General features: G+C 39.9%; 3 protein-coding genes across 4 annotated transcripts in view; 2 read left to right on the top strand and 1 right to left on the bottom strand.

Moving 5' to 3' along the window:
* Positions 1 to 3,557: 3,557 nt before the first annotated feature.
* On the bottom strand, positions 3,558 to 12,558 carry LOC6046058 (coiled-coil domain-containing protein 39). Its single transcript, XM_001863275.2, has 3 exons — positions 11,913 to 12,558; positions 4,236 to 6,581; positions 3,558 to 4,165 (listed from the first exon to the last, which is right to left on the bottom strand). The coding sequence occupies exons 1-3, from the start codon at positions 12,283 to 12,285 to the stop codon at positions 4,011 to 4,013; spliced, it is 2,874 nt and encodes a 957-aa protein (XP_001863310.2). The 5' UTR covers positions 12,286 to 12,558; the 3' UTR covers positions 3,558 to 4,010.
* Positions 12,559 to 12,732: 174 nt separating this feature from the next.
* Positions 12,733 to 17,714, top strand: LOC6046053 (zinc finger protein 628). Its single transcript, XM_001863276.2, has 4 exons — positions 12,733 to 13,964; positions 16,439 to 16,636; positions 16,703 to 16,806; positions 16,874 to 17,714. The coding sequence occupies exons 1-4, from the start codon at positions 12,869 to 12,871 to the stop codon at positions 17,366 to 17,368; spliced, it is 1,893 nt and encodes a 630-aa protein (XP_001863311.2). The 5' UTR covers positions 12,733 to 12,868; the 3' UTR covers positions 17,369 to 17,714.
* A 1,162-nt stretch (positions 17,715 to 18,876) lies between these two features.
* The window catches only part of LOC6046054 (E3 ubiquitin-protein ligase TRIP12), a 44,950-nt gene continuing 43,895 nt past the window's right edge, over positions 18,877 to 19,931 (top strand). The window contains exons 1-2 of one of the 2 annotated variants that reach the window (XM_038264668.1): positions 18,877 to 19,259; positions 19,451 to 19,712. The gene's annotated coding sequence lies outside the window, so the exon portion shown is untranslated. Of the gene's footprint in view, positions 19,319 to 19,450; positions 19,713 to 19,931 lie in introns of both variants that reach the window. The other variant, XM_038264667.1, reaches the window with a different exon arrangement.

The following is a 19,931-nucleotide window of genomic DNA, read 5'->3' as shown; positions in this document are numbered from 1 at the left end:
AAATTTTGAAATTTTGAAATTTTTGAAATTTTTGAAATTTTTAAAATTTTTGAAATTTTTAAAATTTTTGAAATTTTTGAAATTTTTTAAATTTTTTAAATTTTTGAAATTTTTGAAAATTTTAAAATTTTTGAAATTTTTGTAATTTTTGAAATTTTTGAAATTTTTAAAATTTTTGAAATTTTTGAAATTTTTGAAATTTTTAAAATTTTTGAAATTTTTGAAATTTTTGAAATTTTTAATTTTTTCTCATTTTTTTGTATTCAAAAATTGAACTTAGATTTTTTTTAAAATATTTTGTTTGAAATAAAAAAATATTCAAAAAACCGGTATTACAAATTACGATTGTAATTTCTCGATCCACGATCGAGATTTCTCAACAGTCAAATTACGATCGTAATTTCTCGATGGTAAGTCGTAATTTGTCGATGGTAGATCGAGATTTGTCAATGGTAAGTTGTATTCTTACTATCGAGAAATCTCGATCGTGAGTCGAGAAATTACGATCGTAATATTACGATCGAATGCAATAATCACCACGAATTTGTTGAAAAATATGTGTTAACCCAAAAAAAAACAATTTCTACACTTTTAAAAATTTAAATCGAATTTGATGTAGTGCACAGAAATAACTGTAAGTTTAATTTAACCAAAAATTTCCTTTTTTTAAAGTGACCATTTCTGATAACAATTTTTATCGAAAAGTTAGATAATTTCCTAAAATTTCGTCTAAAAAAGTAAGGTTTCTTTTTATTTCAAAAAAGTTTTTTTTTCTCATCGGCTTTTTTCCCCATTCCTCAATAGCTCAAAAGTTGAGAATTTTTGTCCCCTAAAACATATTAACAAATTTCAAAAAATAAAACAAGCTTCTTGGGAAATTGATTTTTTGTGTTTTTTAGTCCTTATCAATTTCTACAAGGTTTCTATCAGAAAATTCCTTCAAAAGATCTAGTTTTTCGAATACAGAGCGGATTCGAATTTTGCTTATTCGATTTTTGCCTTCCTCGCGTCACTGAGGAAAGGCTATAAAATCACTCGAAAACTGAACTTCTCAATTAGACCTCCTAGACACACTTTCATGTATACCTATCGACTCAGAATCAAAATCTGAGCAAATGTCACTCGATTATCTCGACATTGGCTGAACCGATTTTGTCCGTTTTGGCGTCATTCGATCCGTCTTGGGTTCCCATAAGTCGCTATTAAAAATTATGCAGTTTAGTTAAGTACTTCAAAAGTTATGCTAAAATAAACGATTTTAACAAAAGTCCCGAAGATTGTAAAAAGGGAGGTTTTTGTAAGAAAACCCGTCATGCTATACATTTTCAGAAAGGTATTTAAAAGACCTTTCCAACGCGTCCAAGACATTGAAGATCTGACAAATCTATCAAAAGTTATAGGCACTTAAGTGTTATTTACGCACTTTTTCGAGGCCGGATCTCAGATATTTTGATGAAAATGCTGTCCGGATCTCTCATGCGACCTATCGTTGAATAGGTATTCAAAAGACCTTTCTAACGCACTTAAGTGTTAATTACGCACTATTTGCATTTTGGATAGCACCATTTAAATGTGAGGAAGGCGCCAACCACCTTAGGGTGGATTAAGTAACGTTTTTTATTTATTTCTTTATCTATTCAGGTTTTTTTTCATATTCTTTTAGTCAAAATATTTTTGATTGTCCAATCACAATCGGTGATTTTTCAGCTCTAAATTCGAACAGATTCGAGTTAAAAAGTTCTCAAACTCCTAAACCAGTTGTCAAACTAATGTTGACACTTCATCCGCATTGTTCGTTAATTTCCGAGCACGTGGTTTCACGTACCATTGTTGTATGGTCAGATGCCAAAATTGTATGAGGCGGAACCTATGGCACAAAATGACTTTTTTGGTCGTAAGAAAGCACCACGAAATTGAGTCAATTAAAAAAATACAAATAAACCCTATTTTTGGAATTTGGGGAGAATTGCTATTGCTTTCCATTTCAAATAAAGTCCAAATCGTAAATTCTTAAAATAAATTTACCAATTTTTTTAATGCATTTTTCTCAAACAAGAGAATACATATTTTGAACAATTCTAGTTTAAAAAAAAGGTCCTATAAGCTATTGTATTTCATATGTTTATTGGTCCTTTAAAAAAAAAGTCTAGAATTAGAGCATACGATTCTAAAAAAATATTTTTGCAATTCCGTCGTGAAACTTCTTACTTTTCCTGTCATTCTTCAACGACGAAATAGCCTACTTTTCTGTACCAAAAATAACGGAATCGAATAGCAACACATTTCAAAATAAATGCTGAAAAGTTCTACTTTTCAGCACTAAAATGGGTGCTGAAAAGTTGAACTTTCCAGCACTAAAATGGGTGCTGAAAAGTTGAACTTTCCAGCACTTCTTTTGAAAAGTAACACTTTTCAACATTTTTTTGATTTAAATGATTTATTGACAATAAATATGAAAATTTGACTTAAAATTTCACTCAATGGGTGTTTTTCGGAGTTGCAAAAAATGTTGTATGGAACTCGTTGCAAAACTTGATTTTTTCAGCACTCTTCGTATTTATTCAACTCGGTGAACCTCGTTGGATAAATGTACGACTCGTGCTGAAAAAATCCTCTTTTTGCAACTGGTTGCATAAACTACTATTTCAATATTGTTTTGACATTCCACTCAAAGGGTGTATTTCGGAATTGCAAAAAATGTTGTATGAAACTCGTTGCACAACTTGATTTTTTTTTGGATTCGTGCTGAAAAAATCTCCATTTTGTAATTTGTTACGTAAACTACTATTATTTGTGATTTATTTTTTTCATTTGGCGTGCAGTTGCTTTCCATAAAAAAACATGACGTCGGGATATTACCGTTGAAAAAAAAATATTAAAATTTCATTACATTTTTTTATATATTGCTGTACTGGAACATTTCTGAGCGTTTAGACTGGTACCTCGATCTTAAATCTGTCGATAATCCTTATTGGCTTAGAAAAAAAAACTATGGAAATTATTTCGTTTCTCATCTATCAAAAACAACAAAATTAGCTGAATGTGACTTCCAACACTTTTAACCCTGAAACCGAACATCCTAGCCAACAAACGAAATGAACCGAAAGTCATTTGCTCTCAAACTGCTAAACAAAAATCGAAGAAAAATCACTCGCGCTAGAAAAAATAAATAAAATAAAAATGTTAATCGACACACTGGTTGTTACCTTAACATTTTCTCTGTGTAAACGAAAAGAAGAAAAAACAAACAATAAATCAACAAAAAGTACTAAAAATAACAGCCAAATAAAGTTGTAGGGCGCTTTCTCTATCATCGTAATCTTTTGATATTCTCTTGAGTTTTCTACCCCTTTTCAAACAGTGTCCGCGCATCTGTCTGAAAAAAAGAAACATTTATTTGTATGACACTCACTTTTCATACAAAACTGGGTGAACCACAACGGGGGAAAAAACAATAAATATCGCAAAACAGAAAGTCATTGTATTAGAAGGACTGTTGTGAAATTATCTTGTTCTCCGATATCCCCAAACTCAAAGTTAGTGATAAACACACACACACACAGTCACAAAACTGCTGCAGTGATTTATTTTTCTGAAGATAAAAGACGCGCGAGCTATCGTAGTGGCATCTAGTGCACATGGGCAAACCATTGTTACATTGATTGGACAAATCGCAAAACTAAACATGAAACAATCGAAAACGGCAAAGTTCACTCCGAGCAAGAATCTGTAAATGTTCAATATATATATTTTTTTGTTTCTTTCTGTTTCTTGGTGTCTCGCGCTGGTAAGATTTATCAAACGACTATAAAAATTGATGATATTACACACAAACACACGCAAGTTTTTACTATTACTAAAATTGGACGATGAAAAACAGACAAAACCAACCAATATTATATATATAAACACGCCAGGAAAAAATAAAACTTGATGATGATCGTCAATCGAGTACGTGTGCTGTGCCCTCTTTCGCACGCTCAGAATTTGAAAGAACCGCCCGCCTTTTTCTACTTCTTCATCGTGCCCTGCGTTTTCTTGCTGCTGGCCCCGGGAAAGTCAATCAGAATCACCGACAGACCCGCACTCATCCGGTTGTCGAACGATTTGGCAATGTCGGAATCGGACGAGCGCGTCGACGTCGAGCAGGCCGACATTTTGGACACTGAAAAAATAACACAAAATAAGCTTAGAGTGAATGGAAACAAGGGCGTCTGCATAAAGCAGGAACTTACTCGGTTTGGACGACGCCGTGTCGCCGCGTCCGCTCAGGTCCGAGCCGGGCGAGTTTTCGCTGCGCCACGAGATCTGACTCTTGGTGCGACGAATCACCGGCAGGCGGAGTCCCTTGTCGTAAAAGTACTTGCTGACTGTTGGGTTCAGGTCTGGGGCAAAATCGACCAGGTCGGCGATCTGATGCATCGCCATGCTGTTGCGCTCCTCGAGTTCTTTCAGGTTCAGATCCTTCTGGAACGTGAGCAGCAGTTCTTCGTCGTTGGTTTTGGCTTTGGCGGCTTTGATCGCTAGGCGAAGTTCTCGCTCGGCGCGTTGGATTTTCGTCTTTTGGTCGAGCAGTTCTTTCTGGATCTTGAGCAAGATGTCGTTGCTATCGAGGCGATTCTTTTGCGCTGCTTCCAGTCCTTTGTCGCTTTCCTCCCGCTCTTCGTTCAAGTTGTGCAGGTTCTCAGTGTTGAAAGCCAAATCCGTACGAACGCTCTTCAGAGCGGTCACCGCCTTACAGTAATCGTTCTGGATTTGATTCAACTGCTGAATGTCCGGATTGTCTTCGTCCACCTTCTGAAACCCGCGCTTATAGCTCTCATTGGAAAAGTTCATAACCTTCAACGTGTTCTCCAGCGCCTTCAAATCTTCCTCCGCTTTGAGGATCTTTACGTTCAGTTCGCTGCCCTCTCGAAGCAATATGTACTTCTCCTGGGCATTCTGAATTTTGATCTGCGTTGCCGTCACAATCGTCCCGTCGTCGTTCTTGCCCAACAGGTCCAGCGACAGATCGTAGCGGTTCTTCAACTGCTCAATCTTCAGCGCTCTCTCGCTTATGTCCGCCTTAAGCGTCGCTCGCTCATCTTGCAGGTATTTCTTCTTCAACAGTAGCATATCCTTCTGCGAGTTGATATCAATCAACCGTTCCGTAATGGCCGTCTCCAGCTCCATCCGGTGCCGCTCCAACGTGTACATCTTGTCGTTCTGCTTATCCACACGCGATTCCATCTGCTTGATCCGCATCTTCAGCAAGCTCCTCTCAACCAACCGTTCCTGATTCTCGGTAGTGCACTGCCGCAGCTTCTTCTCGCCACCCTCCACAATCAGTGTCTTCTCCTTCAGCTTCCCAACCATCCGCTCAATCTCCGCGTAATCTTGCTGATAAATCGAGTTCAAATTACGAAAATTGATCTGAACCTTGGCAATCTGCGCCTGTAGCAGCGAGTAGTTCTGCTTCCTCGCCAGGTAGATCGCTTCCGCTTGGACCAGCTTCGCGTGCGCACGATTCGCTCCTTCTTGCTTGTTCTCCCCTCTCATGTTTGCAATCCGTTCCTCCAGCTTCTCAATGTTGTAATCCACGTTGTACGAAATCTCCGTCTGGCGAATTATCTCCCGCTCCTGAATTTTCATCGCCGCCTTGATCTTCCCGATGCCAGACTCCGTCGATAGAACCTCGATTCGCAGCAGCTTCTCCTCGTCCTTCATCGCCACAAGCTGCGACTGAGCACGATACAGCGCCGTCGACAGTCGAGCCGTCTCATCGCTCAGCACCTTCATCTGACGCTCTTCCTGCTCAACAATCTCGTTCAGCTGCCGCAAACGCTCCTGCGCGCACAACGTCTTACTTCTAAAATTTTCAAACTTTTCCCTCAACTCCTCCAGCTGACTCAGATTCGTATGAATCTGTCGTTCCTTCTCCGCTTCCTCCATCAACGCCTGCCGATTCTTGTTACGCATGCTCGTCAGCTTATTCGACACATTCTGCACCGCCTTACGCGTTATCTGATACTCATTAGTCTTCAGCTGCACATTATCCGTCAACGCACTCAAACGATTCCTCAACTTAGAAACCTCCACATTCAACTCAGCAATCCCCAACTCAATCTCCCTATTGTTCCTCTGCTGTTCCTCCAAGAACTCATCCTGCGCCTTCAAATCCTCACCCAGCAAATCGCTAAACTCCCTCGCACGCTCAATTTCACCCTCAACCTCCTTTATATCCTCCTCCCTCTGGTTCATGTGCTTGACCGCTTCCTTCCACGTCAGCACCAGATGCCGCCGTTCCGTGTGCGCCTGTCTGTACAGCTGCGACGTGCGCTCCAGCACCTGCTCCAGCGAACGGTACTCTTCGGCCAGCGCCACCAGCGTGGTGCGACGCTTCGACACCTTGTCCTCGAGTATCTTGCGCTTTGCCTCCAGCGATTCGGCCTTACCGGCGTCCAGCTTGCAGTACTTCTCGATCAGCTTGTTCGTCTCTTCGCCGTTTCCCATGACCTGTTTCCACTCGACCAGGGCCGCTTTGGCCCACTTGATGCGTTCGGTGAAGCGCTCCATGTTCGAGGCCAGCTTCTTCATGTCCTCTGGGGAAGAAAAATAAGTTTTTTTTTCTGTGTAGGATTCGTTTGAAAAATAGGCCTATGTAAATTTGTATTTACAATGGTGAAAAACATGATTAAAAAACATTTCTGATAGGTATCTTTTTTCATTTGAATGCTAAAATAGTAGTTTATGCAACAAGTTGCAAAAAGAGGATTTTTCAGCACGAGTCGTTATCTAACGAGGTTCACCGAGTTGGATAAATACGTAGAGTGCTGAAAAAATCAAGTTTTGCAACGAGTTCCATACATTTTTTTTTGCAATTCCAAAAAACACACAATGAGTGAAATTTTATGTAAAATTTTCATGTATTTTGTCAATAAATCGTTTAAATCTAAAAAATGTTGAAAAGTGTTACTTTTCGAAACAAGTGCTGAAAAGTTCAACTTTTCAGCACCCATTTGAGTTATTTTGAAAAGTGTTGCTATTCGATTCTGCTATTTTTTGGTACTAGTACCAACCAGTACTCTGGATTACGAGTCCCCTGCGCTGTCCGATTGATCCACACTCGCGGGACCAAAATGAAGTAAATCAGGGTGAAATTAAACTTGACAATAATCATACAAGTATCTATGTTCTTACTGAAAATACAATAATAATCTGAAATTTTGAAATCCAACAACAAATTCAAAAATATGAAAAAATAAACGTCTCAGACATTTCAAAAAACATTTTTTTTATGATAAAGAAAACTTCAACCAAAAACTGAAATTTGGAAATTCCAAATTAAAAATATGCAGAATTGAATATTAATTTTCATATTAAAGTTTTTATAAATTCAATAGCTCAAAAATGTTAAAATTCGAAACGAATGTACAAGTCGAAATTTAAAAAGTTTAAAAAATCGGAAGTATAGAAATTCGTAAATACAAATTTACGAAAACCTCTAAATTATCAAAAACTCTATTTCTTCCAAAATAAAAAAAAATCTAGAATGAAAAATTTAGAATTTAAGAATTTCGGGAATTAAAGAATTTAAGAATTTAAGAATTTAAGAATTTTTAGAATTTAAGAATTTAAGAATTTAAGAATTTAAGAATTTAAGAATTTAAGAATTTAAGAATTTAAGAATTTAAGAATTTAAGAACTCAAGAATTCAAGAATTTTAGAATTTTAGAATTTTAGAATTTTAGAATTTTAGAATTTTAGAATTTTAGAATTTTAGAATTTTAGAATTTTAGAATTTTAGAATTTTAGAATTTTAGAATTTTAGAATTTTAGAATTTTAGAATTTTAGAGTTTTAGAGTTTAAGAATTTAAGAATTTAGGAATTTAAGAATTTAAGAATTTAAGAATATAAGAATTTAAGAATTTAGGAATTTAAGAATTTAAGAAAAACTTTTAAATATTTGTACCAGCCTTATTTTATAATTTCCTAATTTCCTAACTTCCTAATTTCCTGATTTCTCAATTTCCTGATTTCCTGATTTCCTAATGTCCTTATTTCCTTATTTTCTAATTTCCTAACTTCTTAATTTCTTAATTTCCTTATTTCCTAATTACCATTTTTTTTTTTTAATTTCCTTACATCCTAATTTCTTTATTTCTCAATTTCCTTATTTCCTAATGACCAAATTTGCTAACTTCCTGATTTTCTGATTTCCTAATATCCTAATTTCCTAATTGTCCAACATCCAAATTTCATTATTTCCAAATTTCTTTATTTTATTATTTCATTATTACATAATTTCTTAATTTCCTAATTACCAAATTTCCCTTTTTCCTAGCTTCCTAATTTCCTTTTTTCCTAACATCCTTATTTCCTTATGTCCTAACATCCTAATTTCTTAATTTCCTAATTTTCTGATTCTCTTATTTCCTAATATCCTAATTTTCTATTTTTCCAAGTAATTTTCTAATTTCCTAAATTTCTAAATTTCCTAACATCCCAATTTCCTTATTTCCTAATTCCCAATTTCTTTATTTCATAATTACATAATTTCATAACATCCTAATTTCCTAAATTTCTCAATTTCCTAACATCAAAATTCCAAATTTCCTTATTAAATTTTGTCATTATTACAAAATTCATAATTTTATAACATTCTGATTTTTTGAAGAAATTTTAAATTTTGATTTCTCAATTTTGTTCAGGCCTGAATTTTCAAAAAAATATTTTTTTATTCAGTGATGGGAAAATGATTCTTATGACCATACGAAAATGATAGGCTGGTTTTGGAAATTTTGATATTTGGGTCATATATGACCCATCAGGCTCGAAAGGGTTAATTAATAATTCTAGAGTTTTTTTTTAATAGGTCCTATAAACATATGAAACACAATAGCTTATAGGACCTTTTTAAAAAAAACTCTGGAATTGTTGTCTAAAGTTTTTGAATAAACATTTTAATCTATTTAATTTTAACTTTTGAGTATTTTTGATCTTTTTTCTTTTTTCCCCCAAAGAATCTCAAGTGCGCATCATTTCTTGACCGTGTTCCTTCCGATCTGCGTACCGTACTACACTCAAACCCCGATGGTTTGACACCAACTGTTGTCAAACGAACGGGGTCACTTTTTAGTTTGACACCCCTTTTGCACGGAGTGCACACACACTACCAAACTTTTGTTTTGATAGTGTGCGTGAGCGCCGTGTAAAAAGTGACAGTTCGTCACTTTTTAGTTTGACTTTGACCAACCAACGGGGTACAAACTAAAGAAGTGTCAAACGAAAAAGTGACCAACCAGGTTTTTAAGCGAAGATGGCGTTCGAATTGTGAACGTCCAAATTGTCAAAATCGCTCAGTAGCACCAACATTAGAAAAAAAGTATGGCTGTCATGACATGGCACACTTTTTTCGTAATGTTGGTACCACTGCGTGATTTTGACATAACGGGCGTTCACCATTCGATCGCCATCTTCGTTAAAAATTCTGGATACAACTACTCATTTTCCCTGTTTGCTTTTCTTTCAGAGGCTGGCAGGCCTATCTCAGCAAGCATTGGTTCAATCTACTATGTCTTTGAAGCAAATTTATAGACAATTTGCTAATCTCTTCGAAAAAAAATATTTTCAGAGATGGTCAACCTTGGTCATAATTTCTACAGGTAAACCAAAATCATGAAAAGTACTTTTAGATCTGCAAATTAAATTTTTCATCCAAAAATAAAATAGAAAATAAAATGCCAATGGTAATTTGTTCATAAAAATCTAATTTCAAATATGTTATCCCCTTTTGAATTCGAATAAAGTTCTTTTGATACTTTCACATGATGGCGGCCAAAATGGCGATGATAACTTATTAAAAAAATGCTTTTTTCAATTTAAAAGGAAATCAAATATTCAAATTGACTAAATTGAGGTCGTAGAACTTGAATTTGATATTGAAAGTAAAAAAATGTTTGGTCGTAATTCGAGTATCCGAAATCCCATACAAACCTTCAGATGATCGAAACTTCGGATAATTGAGGCTTCAGATTATCGAGTCTGGACTGTATGTTATATAAACTTGTTTGTTGGTAATGATTGTGATAATACCTGAGGCAGAGGTATTTTAATTCTTTTCAAAAGTTGTTGATAATCTACTTGATTCTAATATATTTTGGGTTAAGTTGAAACATAAAGTGGCATACCGTTTTCGGCAACAATTTCTTCATATATTCTCGATTTTGGCCACACCCAAATTAATTGGATATTTTTGGTCTCGTAATACTTTCAAAACCTAAAACTTATTAGTTATTAGTCAAAATATAATTATTTTTAATACAAATAATATCTTTTATCATAAATCAATATATTTTTTTGAAGGGCATGTGTTTTGGCAACATAAAAATCACGTCGTGTTGCCAAAAACGGGATAGCACTATACTGCCGCTCCAATCTAGTCCGTCCCATATGTAAAAAGTGAGTGCTGCGATAACGCCATGCGAAGCTCAAAAAATGTTTCACCTTTTTTTACATTTTTAATCAACAAATTTTCAATATTGTTTTCAACAATTAATTCAATACTGGTTCAAAAAATACACCTACCCCAAATTTTACTTTAAAAAGCTAAAATTTACAGGTTAATTTGGTAAATTTTCGTGCTGGGACTGACCTGACTTTATTTGTCCACCAATAAAGGCAAGTCTGTCAGGTTATCAAGGTAGGCTTAAACATTTACAACAGAAATTTACCTGTCATTTGTTGGTTTGTTGTGGTAATTTTTGAAATATTTTATATTAAATATCTAAAAGTATGTTGATTTCAGGTTAATCTTATTTGACGAATAGTTTTAGTAAAATTCCTGAGTATGAAACTTTACCCGGGACAAGACAGTCAATTTCTTTCGCTGCCGTGAGAGGAGATATATGAATGCACGTCTCAGCATATGGACCCTTAAAATCTGGGTGGAAGATAAACCTCATCCAGAACCAGGACCAACCAACCAATAAGGAACATAACTGATTTTTTTCTTAAATTGTTACAATGGTAAAAAGGCAGAATGGGTATCAAGTATTACTCTTAAAAATCTATGAATATTAATTAAATATCAACAACTAAAGTTTTTTTTAAAGTTCAACAGGCTTTCTAATCTGTGAGTTGTTTAAAAAAATACACATTTTTTTATCGATTTGTGAGACATTTCTAAACAAGAACTGACTTGCCTTTATTTTGCATATGGGACAGCACACAAGTCATTTTTATTTTGGAATTTCTAGAACAAACATGACTTTTTTATTTAATAGGCTTGAAGTAGGTGTTAAAACAAGACTTTTGTCGGGTTAATCTTAAAATCGATAAAAATACATATGGGACGGACTTGCTTCGAGCGGCAGTATATCATCTATTCAAAATCAATGTTGAAAAACTCATTCAAAGAAACATTTATAATTGTTTGTTGATTAAAGGCGCGGATATCAGAAATTTCAGTGAAATTCTGTAACCAACCTAGATTTTTAATGCTAATATTTCCTCCGAAGAATCAATATTAAAGCTGTATACGCACTTCGGAAGGAACCGGTCAAGAAAAAAAATCAAATGGGCAGCAGCGGCAGCTAAAGCAAGGCAGAGAGGGTGAAGAAAAGCCCCAAGAAATCGCTCCCTCTCCTTTGTTCTGCTGTTCGTAAAGCTGTTTCTTGACCCCTTTCCTTCCGATCAGCGTACTAGCCTTAAATATTTGACATGACATGCATTTTTTCCTTACAATAAACGTTTTATGTTTAAATGAAACGTTGTGTTTATTAAATCTAGAAGAAGAAAAATAACTAAATGATAAATGATTTACGTGACATTTTGCAAGAATTGCACCCATCCGAAACGAAACTATTGGCACTACGCCCCCCGGGGCATGGCCTTCCCATGCACCCATCCAGGTGCCCCCAAATTCGCTTACTCTGCGCCCGCTGGTCGTGCTGCTCCAGGTCCCCGCGCTCGTACTGCACCTCCCGCGCCATCTTCCGCATCCTCCCTCCCTCGTTCTCGGTCAGCTTCAGCCGCCCGTGCTCGGCATCGATCTGGCACTTGTCCTCCGCCAGCAGCTTCAGGTTCTGATCGAACTCCAGCTGGGCACTCTTCAGGTGCACCTGCAGGTTCCCGAACCGCGTATCGCTGGCCTGAACCCGGCCCGCCACGCTGCCCTTCCGTTCCGCCAGCTTGTTCACGTACTCGAGCAGCTTCCGGTTGGCTTCGTTGGCGATCGGGATGAAGCCACCGTCCGCGCCCCATCCCATCTCCTCCATCACCCGGATCACGTACGGTTGGGCCATCCTGGGGGGTCACTTCCGGGTTTTGCGACACGGTTGGATTTTAGGTTTTTCTGTGCGGTGTACGGTGAAAATTTGGACAAGGTTGTTAACTGGATAAACAAACCCAAGTAGGCAAGGTTGTTGCCTAGGAGTCATCGCGTGAAGACGCGCGCGCGCGCGGTCACGACCACGTGTTGCTTTGATGGTAGCTGCGCTGCCCTGCACGGTTGGCTGGAACGAAACGGAACGGTCGATTGCGGGTTGTGGGAAGGCATGAATGCGGTGGCTATTTTTAGGCCAGGTTCGAGCGAGCGTCTCTCATGTTTTTGTGGCAACGCACCGAACGTGGAACGTCAACAGAGAGAACCTGCGCAAACGGATTGACTGGGGTGTGGGAAAAGTGGCCATCGTTGGCGCATCCTGCTCAGCGGAGAGAGTGAGAATCGACGACGACGACGGGGACAGTATTCGTAACACATTCGTCAGACGGAAGGGATGTGAAAATTTTCGCGTGCGCTCGATCGAGATCGATAAATTTGTCCCAATTTGGACGTTTTTTGGACATTGAACCTGGTGGAAAGTGGTCGAAAGCGGAAGTGCTACGATGTGTACCAAGAACCTGTCGTGTCCGCTGTGCTGCAGGTCCAATTTTCCCAACATTGACGCCTTACGTATCAGCTTGCTGAAGGTAACCTCGCGGCCATTAAAATGTCCAATTTGTGTGGATGAAGTGTTGGGGCTAGACAAGTTGACGATTCACCTCTTCGGGCATTCGATCCTGGGCCCAGAAGACGGGAAGCCACCGCCTCCACCTGTTCCCCCTGCTGTGGAGAAGAAGAAACCGCCCACGACCACGAGTCAGCTGAAGAGCGTACGAAAGTCGCGATCGACCCAGAAGACACAGCCCATTGAACCGAGCAGATGTGGCATATGTGGTGACGAATTTCGCGACCAGAGTCTGCTGCAGATGCATCAATCAGTTTTTCACGAAATTCCCATTCGACCATTGGAGGAGAAACCACCGCTGACGTTCCAGTGTACGATGTGCCCAAAGGTGTTCAAAATGAAAGGTTCGCTCAAGATCCACATGCGGGTTGTCCACCTGGGTTGCCCGAAGAAAGCGGCAACTGTCACGACTAACGGAAGCAGTGATGTCCCACCTTCCGATCCACCGCCAGCCTATCCGTCCACTGACGTAGTTCACTGTAACATCCCAAAGACGCCGCCTCCACTTGCGGTGGTACAGCCAACACTAGCTCCACCCCCTCCGCTACAACCAGTACCGCAACTTCCGCAACAAATTCACCACCAACCACCAGCCCAGACCGTCACCATCTCGACCAGCCCGATGAGTCAGCCGCAGATCATCAAGATCATAGACCCGAGACAGCTGGCCGAGTTCATCTACGTAACAAATCAACAACAGTTGCAACAGCAGCAACAACAACACCAACAGGTTGTCGAACGAGCCATCATCAACGCGACTCCACCAAGTAGTGTTCCGCCCTCGCCAAAGGATCTGACCACCACCAGCAACAGTTCGGCCCCTTCGCCGTCCCAGCCGCAGCAGCTGAATTCGCCCCAAGCGACCACCCCGCAGGGTGGTGGGGCTGACCCGAACAAGCAGTGGGAGTGCGACGTCTGCAAGAAAAGCTTCACCACCAAGTACTTCCTGAAGAAGCACAAGCGGCTGCACACGGGTGAGTAGGAGAGGGTATTTGAGATTTCCCGATATCGTTGAAAGTTTTTGGAAACAACTTTCGGGGGACCGAACCTAACCGAAGCAAGCCCCTCGTTTTATGCGTGTTGTTTGTTATCGCTTTGACAGGTGCCCGAGCTGTCGCTTGGCAATCAATCAGAAGAACCGAAAACAATCAAAGCAAGCGGAGGCACGGAAGCCGCTGTACAGGTCAGCTGCGAAAAGACACCGAATGTTTAAATTAATGTGAAATTATGAACTATCATTGTAATTCGATTTGTAGCGAGTGGAAAAAAACGTGTTTACTTTGACCAATCCCTTCCCGCGTCTCAAAACGGGTTTGGCTAAGGTGTCAAACTACATGATTTTTGATCTTTTTGAAACTGGTAATAAAAATTGACAGTTTGACAGAATTGACCACAACCTGGAACTACCGGTGCATTCAGAGATGTTCGGTTGAGGTTTTTCTTAGACGATATCGGCAAATAACTTACAATTTTGTCAGGCAGCCGTTACCAATCATGATTTCTTTGCAGGAGAAATGCCATATTCGTGCAAAATCTGCTTTAAATCGTTCACGTTTCAACAATCGTACCACAAGCATCTACTGTATCACAGTGATGATAAACCCCACGTCTGTTCGCAGTGTGGGCGAGCTTTCAAGGAGCTTTCCGCTACACAACCATGAACGGATTCATAGCGGAGAAAAACCGTTTTCCTGCGAAACGTGCGGTAAGATTAGGGACTAACTGGAAATTTTCATATTAGAAAATGTAATATTCTTTTGATTCAACACAGGGAAATGCTTCCGACAGCGTGTGTCCTACCTGGTACATCGTCGTATCCACACCAATACTCAACCGTACAAGTGTACCGCTTGCGAGAAGAGCTTCCGTTACAAGGTATTGACCAATTTGAGGGCAATCACGATCAGAAATACTCAGAAATAGACTTCTACCCCCTCTTCAAGGTATCCCAGCGGACTCACAAATGCCCCGCCCAGCCGCCCGGAACCGTAATCCGCCAAACGGGTGACCTACTACAGAAACTGCTCCAGTCCTCGGCTATCCTGCCAACGCTACAGGAACAGCAGCAACCCTCGACAGCCTCACCACCGCCAGCCCCACCCTCCTCCGTGGAGACCGTCGTCGAGCAGACCCCGGACGATGAAGACGACGCGACCGGATCCGAAGACTACATCAACCGAACGCTGGACGAACTGCTGAAGGAGTCGTACGACAAGATGGGCATTTCCGGCGACCAGAGCCAGCTGTACGCAGCGATGGACGGCGGATCGGGCGGGTCTTCGTCGTCCGGCGGCGTCGGCGGTGAATCGAGCGTGCTCGTGCCACGGATCGAGAATCTCTGCCTGATGTCTCCCGGTCCGCGGGGCGATTTGATGAGCTTTGACGGGGAGTCGATGGAGGTGATCGATTCGTACAAGCTGGACTTGCTGTACAATTGAAGTTATGGACTAAGTTAGTCAGTGTTAGCATGCGATCGTGATGTTTTTTTCCGTTTGTAAACTCGATTGTGTAGTTTTTAGAAACTGTGGTTCGACGTTGTGTCATCAATAGAATCCATTTCGACACATTTTGAATGTTAATTTTCAATTAAGCAAATATTAATTAAGATCTGTTTATGTCCATCAACATTAGCGAAACTACTGTAAGTACAAATGAAGTTGAATAAATTGATTTTATGACTTTTGCCATTTAAAAATTGAAGGAAATCAAAAATTAATTTATTCAAAGGGCGGTGTCAATCCAGAAAATCAAAATGTATTGCTCATTCAAAGTAGGAAACTCAACAAGTTACTATTTCGTAGAAGTTGCAACATGCTTACTAGGATGTAACAAAAATGACTTTTTGGCGGGCATTCAAGGGTTTGTTCCGGTGGGCATACTAAGCCTAAATCCAAAATATGAGCTTGATTGGACGTAACAGGAGCTGGCGCTCCGCCTTTCAATTTTAAATGGGATTTAACCCGTAAAAAAAGATTTTTTCAAAAATGTCACTTTTTGAGGCATTTTGGCCACTGAAGCGATTATTTTCAACATCATTGACAGGTGCCCGAGCTGTCGCTTGGCAATCAATCAGAAGAACCGAAAACAATCAAAGCAAGCGGAGGCACGGAAGCCGCTGTACAGGTCAGCTGCGAAAAGACACCGAATGTTTAAATTAATGTGAAATTATGAACTATCATTGTAATTCGATTTGTAGCGAGTGGAAAAAAACGTGTTTACTTTGACCAATCCCTTCCCGCGTCTCAAAACGGGTTTGGCTAAGGTGTCAAACTACATGATTTTTGATCTTTTTGAAACTGGTAATAAAAATTGACAGTTTGACAGAATTGACCACAACCTGGAACTACCGGTGCATTCAGAGATGTTCGGTTGAGGTTTTCTTAGACGATATCGGCAAATAACTTACAATTTTGTCAGGCAGCCGTTACCAATCATGATTTCTTTGCAGGAGAAATGCCATATTCGTGCAAAATCTGCTTTAAATCGTTCACGTTTCAACAATCGTACCACAAGCATCTACTGTATCACAGTGATGATAAACCCCACGTCTGTTCGCAGTGTGGGCGAGCTTTCAAGGAGCTTTCCACGCTACACAACCATGAACGGATTCATAGCGGAGAAAAACCGTTTTCCTGCGAAACGTGCGGTAAGATTAGGGACTAACTGGAAATTTTCATATTAGAAAATGTAATATTCTTTTGATTCAACACAGGGAAATGCTTCCGACAGCGTGTGTCCTACCTGGTACATCGTCGTATCCACACCAATACTCAACCGTACAAGTGTACCGCTTGCGAGAAGAGCTTCCGTTACAAGGTATTGACCAATTTGAGGGCAATCACGATCAGAAATACTCAGAAATAGACTTCTACCCCTCTTCAAGGTATCCCAGCGGACTCACAAATGCCCCGCCCAGCCGCCCGGAACCGTAATCCGCCAAACGGGTGACCTACTACAGAAACTGCTCCAGTCCTCGGCTATCCTGCCAACGCTACAGGAACAGCAGCAACCCTCGACAGCCTCACCACCGCCAGCCCCACCCTCCTCCGTGGAGACCGTCGTCGAGCAGACCCCGGACGATGAAGACGACGCGACCGGATCCGAAGACTACATCAACCGAACGCTGGACGAACTGCTGAAGGAGTCGTACGACAAGATGGGCATTTCCGGCGACCAGAGCCAGCTGTACGCAGCGATGGACGGCGGATCGGGCGGGTCTTCGTCGTCCGGCGGCGTCGGCGGTGAATCGAGCGTGCTCGTGCCACGGATCGAGAATCTCTGCCTGATGTCTCCCGGTCCGCGGGGCGATTTGATGAGCTTTGACGGGGAGTCGATGGAGGTGATCGATTCGTACAAGCTGGACTTGCTGTACAATTGAAGTTATGGACTAAGTTAGTCAGTGTTAGCATGCGATCGTGATGTTTTTTTCCGTTTGTAAACTCGATTGTGTAGTTTTTAGAAACTGTGGTTCGACGTTGTGTCATCAATAGAATCCATTTCGACACATTTTGAATGTTAATTTTCAATTAAGCAAATATTAATTAAGATCTGTTTATGTCCATCAACATTAGCGAAACTACTGTAAGTACAAATGAAGTTGAATAAATTGATTTTTATGACTTTTGCCATTTAAAAATTGAAGGAAATCAAAAATTAATTTATTCAAAGGGCGGTGTCAATCCAGAAAATCAAAATGTATTGCTCATTCAAAGTAGGAAACTCAACAAGTTACTATTTCGTAGAAGTTGCAACATGCTTACTAGGATGTAACAAAAATGACTTTTTGGCGGGCATTCAAGGGTTTGTTCCGGTGGGCATACTAAGCCTAAATCCAAAATATGAGCTTGATTGGACGTAACAACTTGGCAAAATCAAATGGCGTCTAGGGCGTCGCGAGGCGCGACGCATATCTTTTTTGCCGGGACCGATTTTTCGAAAAAATGCCAAACTTTGAAGGCCTGTACCGAGCTCCAGGGTGCTCCAAATGTCAATGTTATATATACCAAAAGATGCGCAAGGATCTGGCCTACACGCCAATGATGTTGAAAATAAACGCTTCAGTGGCCAAAATGCCTCAAAAAGTTACATTTTTGAAAAAATCTTTTTTTACGGGTTAAATCCCATTTAAAATTGAAAGGCGGAGCGCCAGCTCCTGTTACGTCCAATCAAGCTCATATTTTGGATTTAGGCTTAGTATGCCCACCGGAACAAACCCTTGAATGCCCGCCAAAAAGTCATTTTTGTTACACTCTAATGCTTACATTGTGTTTAGGGTGAGTTTGATCCATACAAATTTGCAGAAATCTTATGACCCAATCTCAACCCCAATCCTGCTGACAATATCTAGAGTTTTTTTTAATAGGTCCTATAAACATATGAAAGACAATAGTTTATTGGTCCTTTTCAAAAAAAAACTCTGGATATGCAAAAAATCAGTACCAATCATAGCTTGGAATTTGAAATTTCTCGATATTCAGATTTTTGTTTTATTTTTGAACTTTAAAATTTTGAGAACAAAAAAAGTAACTCCGCCCACCGTGCACCGTTTTGCTTCTCACCGCACGCACACAAACAATAGAATGCCACCGTGAACGTACCCCACAGCCATCAGCTGATCGTTCAGCTGCGAACGTACCACACGCGAAGGGTGGGTGTCGTCCCCAAATGACGCCCCAACGGCACCCCAAACCAACAGAGGCACGGAAAGTAATTTTCGCAGTAATTTTCATCAAAATCGATATTAAAGTTCAAAATTGGGTTTGTTCATTTTTTGGATACGGTTTCATCGGCAGCGGTCTGTCCGAGGGTGCCTCATGTGATTGTATGAGTACCAGCGCGGTTCAATCCGTGGGGTTCGCCGTCGTCATCGTCGCGAGTTGAGAATCTGCTGCCGTCTAGAGCTGCTTCTCTCTTTCTGTTTGGTGTCTACATGGGTGGACAGACATTTTGAAAAACTTACTGGGTGAAAATTTCTTTCATAAAGTGATGAAAAACTTTACCTTTTGGGACAAAGCTTGTCTCAATCGTGTCAGAGGGTGGTGTGCTAAAGGAAAACAGTGAATTCAAGACAATTTTGTGCGAAATAGTCGAGGAAAAGTGCAGCGACCGATAGACTAGCCCAATATTGATTTTCCATTTTCTCTCGATGGCTTAATTTATGGGCAAACTTGGTCGATGTCTCGCATATGGTGCTGGTGAAATTACTTGCAATGAGTCAATATCTGGCAAGAATGAACCAACTCTTTGTAGTGTAAAACGAGTCATCGTGGGTAAATCCTTAAAACGCAATATAGTGGAACGAATTCTACTGGAAGCAGAATCGTTTTAGGTTGATAAGAAAATTGTCATTTTTTTTTGTTATCTTGGTTGTTCGACCACTAAAGTCTCACACTCTCTCTCTCATTCTGTGTGTTTTTCCTTGTTCCCTCTCGTCTCATTAAATTGTGTTTATATGGTGTAGAGTGATTGGTGAAGAGCCAGTTTCGGCTATATATGCACTTTGGTGTAGATGTGAAGTACGTTTTATAAAGCAGCTCTGTTGCTTGCAAGAAGAAAAGTTAAACTTAGCGTGGTATTGGTGTATGCGAACAGATCTACGTAGAAACAAGACGGTGATGAATCAAAAACAGCTGTGTGTGCAAAGTGTATGGAAATAAGTGTCGTACAGGGAGTGATTTGCAGTGTAAGACTGAATATTGGAGCCCCGCATCACCAACTTACAGGTAAAGTATCCTTTATCGCTTGAATCAGACTTTGCCCGTAACAAGCATCCTACTCAGACAAAGCTGGATTGCAATTTTACTTTTTCGGAAGGATGCCTTAAATATGTTCTTGTGATGCCTATTTAGCTTGACACGATGTGATAGGTCTCATGAGTTGCCTCGTGAGTCGCAGTAAACTGGAATCAAGCATGACCATGAAGCCATCTGAGTCAGCTAAAA

This window comes from Culex quinquefasciatus, chromosome 3, assembly GCF_015732765.1.
Source record: "Culex quinquefasciatus strain JHB chromosome 3, VPISU_Cqui_1.0_pri_paternal, whole genome shotgun sequence".
Classification (NCBI taxonomy): domain Eukaryota; kingdom Metazoa; phylum Arthropoda; class Insecta; order Diptera; family Culicidae; genus Culex; species Culex quinquefasciatus.
Note: the sequence above shows the minus strand (reverse complement) of the source record. Positions and strands in the feature narration are given on the sequence as shown.

Excerpts from the sequence above, each read along its gene's own strand:
- LOC6046053 (XM_001863276.2), top strand. The coding sequence starts at position 12,869 with ATGTGTACCAAGAACCTGTCGTGTCCGCTGTGCTGCAGGTCCAATTTT. Across the intron at positions 13,965-16,438 it reads GCACAAGCGGCTGCACACGG|GAGAAATGCCATATTCGTGC; the intron begins GTGAGTAGGAGA and ends ATTTCTTTGCAG. Across the intron at positions 16,807-16,873 it reads AGAAGAGCTTCCGTTACAAG|GTATCCCAGCGGACTCACAA; the intron begins GTATTGACCAAT and ends CCCCTCTTCAAG.
- LOC6046058 (XM_001863275.2), bottom strand. The coding sequence starts at position 12,285 with ATGGCCCAACCGTACGTGATCCGGGTGATGGAGGAGATGGGATGGGGC. Across the intron at positions 6,582-11,912 it reads GCACGACCAGCGGGCGCAGA|AGGACATGAAGAAGCTGGCC; the intron begins GTAAGCGAATTT and ends TTTCTTCCCCAG. Across the intron at positions 4,166-4,235 it reads CACGGCGTCGTCCAAACCGA|TGTCCAAAATGTCGGCCTGC; the intron begins GTAAGTTCCTGC and ends TTATTTTTTCAG.